The 3,004-nt window shown below is 40.9% G+C and overlaps 1 protein-coding gene across 1 annotated transcript in view; it reads left to right on the top strand.

Annotated features, from left to right (window-relative positions):
• The first annotated feature begins 395 nt into the window (after positions 1–395).
• rab21 (RAB21, member RAS oncogene family) overlaps positions 396–3,004 on the top strand; it is an 8,118-nt gene continuing 5,509 nt past the window's right edge. The window contains exon 1 of the mRNA XM_034077931.2: positions 396–848. Within this exon, the coding sequence (XP_033933822.1) occupies positions 711–848 (138 nt within the window). The 5' untranslated portion in view covers positions 396–710. The remainder of the gene's footprint in view (positions 849–3,004) is intronic.

Raw genomic sequence — 3,004 nt, 5'->3', positions numbered from 1 at the left:
GAGACAACGATTAAAAAAGTAAAATACATGGGATTTTTATAGCGCTAAAAGACGCTTTACATACAATCAGAACAGAAACTATACAAATGAAACAAAAAATATAAACAGTAGTTCTAAATACTGCATTTAAAACCTCACTCAAGTAAAAGTTGGAACAAGCAAAAATGTAATTAAAGTATCAAACGTATTGATTGTGCATTGAAATGTTCCTTGTCAGTGTTTTAATATTATACATTATGTTTTTTGTATACATATTAAGTGTAAATGTTGTATTTACTGCTCAAGAAGCTAATTTCAACATTAAAGTATTGATTTTGTCACATTTACCAACCAAAAAACTCCTAGGCAGTGATTCGTGTTCCGCTTTTAATCAACGAAGTGAGTCATCTTCCGATTAGAGACGATCTTTGGCTCAGCTAGCCGGCTAACAGCTAGCTCTCAGAGACGCCATTAGTTTTGGGCGAAAAGCAGCTTCTCTTCGGACAGAAAGCGGAACCAGCTCCACCTTTAGACCCGGTTCTCCTCCGCCCGGTGATAAACATCCACAAAACCCGGATTCTCTTCTGCTGTCGAGGCGTTTCTCTCCTGATTTTATCCCAAGTCGGAAGCTGATGTGAAGCTACGCAGGATTAGCATTAGCATCGTTAGCTTGATTGTTGTTTTGATTATTTCACGAAAAACAAACGGTTTTTAATACGAAAAAACAGACCATGGCGGCCGGAGGGGCGGGCGGCAAAACCTACTCGTTCAAGGTGGTTCTTCTGGGGGAAGGATGTGTGGGGAAGACGTCCATGGTGCTGCGGTACTGCGAGAACAAATTCAACGACAAACACATCACAACTTTACAGGTAAAACAACACACAATATATACAGGTAAAAACACCACAACTGTTCAGGTAAAACAACAACAACAACAAACGTCACACCTGTACACGTAAACAAACACACAACTTTAAAGGTCACACATCAACATGTTACGGGTAAAACATCACAGCGGTACAGGTAACACAACCAGGAAGCTATGTTAGCTTAGCATCACTTGATGTACCTGTATAGTTAATGGATCATAAAGGTGGAGGTTTCTATGGAAATCAGAGGTGTGTGCGCGTGCGCCTGATACATCTGGGAATAAATGCCCGTCCAGAAAATGTTTCAATAAACCAAAGAAAGAGTAAAAATATGTGGAAAATGTTTCAGTAAATATCCTAGAATTTGAAAAAATATTAAAAGAAACTAAGGGAAACATATCTGAAAGGTGTTTTATGTTTTGATCAATATTTAACTCCAAAAATATTAACAAATGTCTCGTATTTTCCTTGCTAAAAATGTCAGAAAATATATCAAGAAATCTCCAAACAGTGGAATTTATTACAGTCTTGACAATAAATACAATAGTGTACCATTAATGCTGGAACAGGGAATAGTAGGGATTACATACACACGATATTGCTTACAATGTGCATTATAAAACGGTATTAATGCCGCGTGCGTGTTGTACAGTTGAACATCTATTGCAGAGTATTACACAAGATAATGTTACATCCAAGTAACTCGTGCAGTTCACGACGGGGCTTTGACAGCTTTCAAAACACCTTCATTAAGAGTGTAACAACGAATGTCTTAGAGGTCCGTAACTAGAGATGTCCCGATCACGTGATCGGGGATCGGAGCCGATCATGTGATTTTCAAAAGATCAGAATCGGGAGAAAAAATCGGGGATCGGGATTAAAAAAAAAAAAAAAAATTATAATTTTTTTTTATTATTTTATTTAATGTTACAAAACAAAAATGACCACGTTCACGTCTTAAAGTCATCCTGAGGACTTAGCTTTGGGTTAAAATTACACAACATCATGTATGTGTTGCTTCTTTTGGGCTTGTTTTCAGTCCTGGTTGCTTATTCCTCTGAAATCTGGCAACAGAGTGGGCGCAGTGTCTCATAGCAGCAGCAAGCTAACGAGAGGCTACGTTCAGCTGGTGACTCGGGACTCGGGACAGAGAAAATGTCAGGAGTTTGGAAGTATTATGAAATTGAAAGCGAAGGCAGTGTCACAGCCAGATGCAATGTTTGCAAGGCAGAGGTTCCGCGTGGTGGAAAGAACAGAGCTACGTTCAACACGACCAATCTAATACGCCACCTGAGAAACAAACAACAACAACAACACGGCGAGTACACAGCGGCCACTCAGGTAACGGCACTGAAGCAACCGACACTTTCAGAGACTTTCAAAAGGAAAGAGAAACTGCCCCAGAACAGTGAAAAGGCCAAATAACAGCCAGATAGCTGAGTTCATCGCGTTGGATGACCAGCCGTTATCTGTTACCTTTTTTTCTCTTAATGCATTGCATAAAGATCGGATCGGGAAAAATCGGTATCGGCAGATTGTCAAAATCAAATGATCGGAATCGGATCGGGAGCAAAAAAAGGTGATCGGGACATCCCTATCCGTAACACATCTATTACCCTTTGTTTTATGAGTAGGAGATGGCGGCATGCGGCGTGAGTCACAGCAGCCCGTGGCAGCAGGTGAAGGCGTGGACATTTCATTTCCTCTCTGCCTCCCCCCCCTCTCCCCCACAGGTGTTCCCTTTGTCTCTCTCTCCTCTCTCTTTGAAACAGCTTTAATACTTTCTGATTGCAGTTCCTCAAACATGAGCTTTTGATGCTTTTCTATATTTAAATAACTGTCCAGAAAAATAAGGGTTGCATTGTGGGTAATGTAGGCAGCACGTTTTGCCACGGAAGATGGATTTAAAAAAAAGACTAGAATTTCATCGATTTATATATTTAAATTCTTCATGGGAAGTCTTAAGCTGCGTCTCACTTCGGTTAAATGGATTCCTTGCGTCGTTTCCCTGCGACTAGTCCCTCCCACCAAGGAAGCAAGGAGAGACGCAAGGAAACCACGAGAAGCAGGGACATGAGTTTTAAGAGCAATGGGACGTCGTTTCCTCCGGAGCGTCCGTTTGCTACTCAAGACGGCGCAGACAAATCAACTTGGTG

This window comes from Pseudochaenichthys georgianus, unplaced genomic scaffold, assembly GCF_902827115.2.
Source record: "Pseudochaenichthys georgianus unplaced genomic scaffold, fPseGeo1.2 scaffold_2150_arrow_ctg1, whole genome shotgun sequence".
Taxonomy (NCBI): Eukaryota; Metazoa; Chordata; class Actinopteri; order Perciformes; family Channichthyidae; genus Pseudochaenichthys; species Pseudochaenichthys georgianus.
Note: the sequence above shows the minus strand (reverse complement) of the source record. Positions and strands in the feature narration are given on the sequence as shown.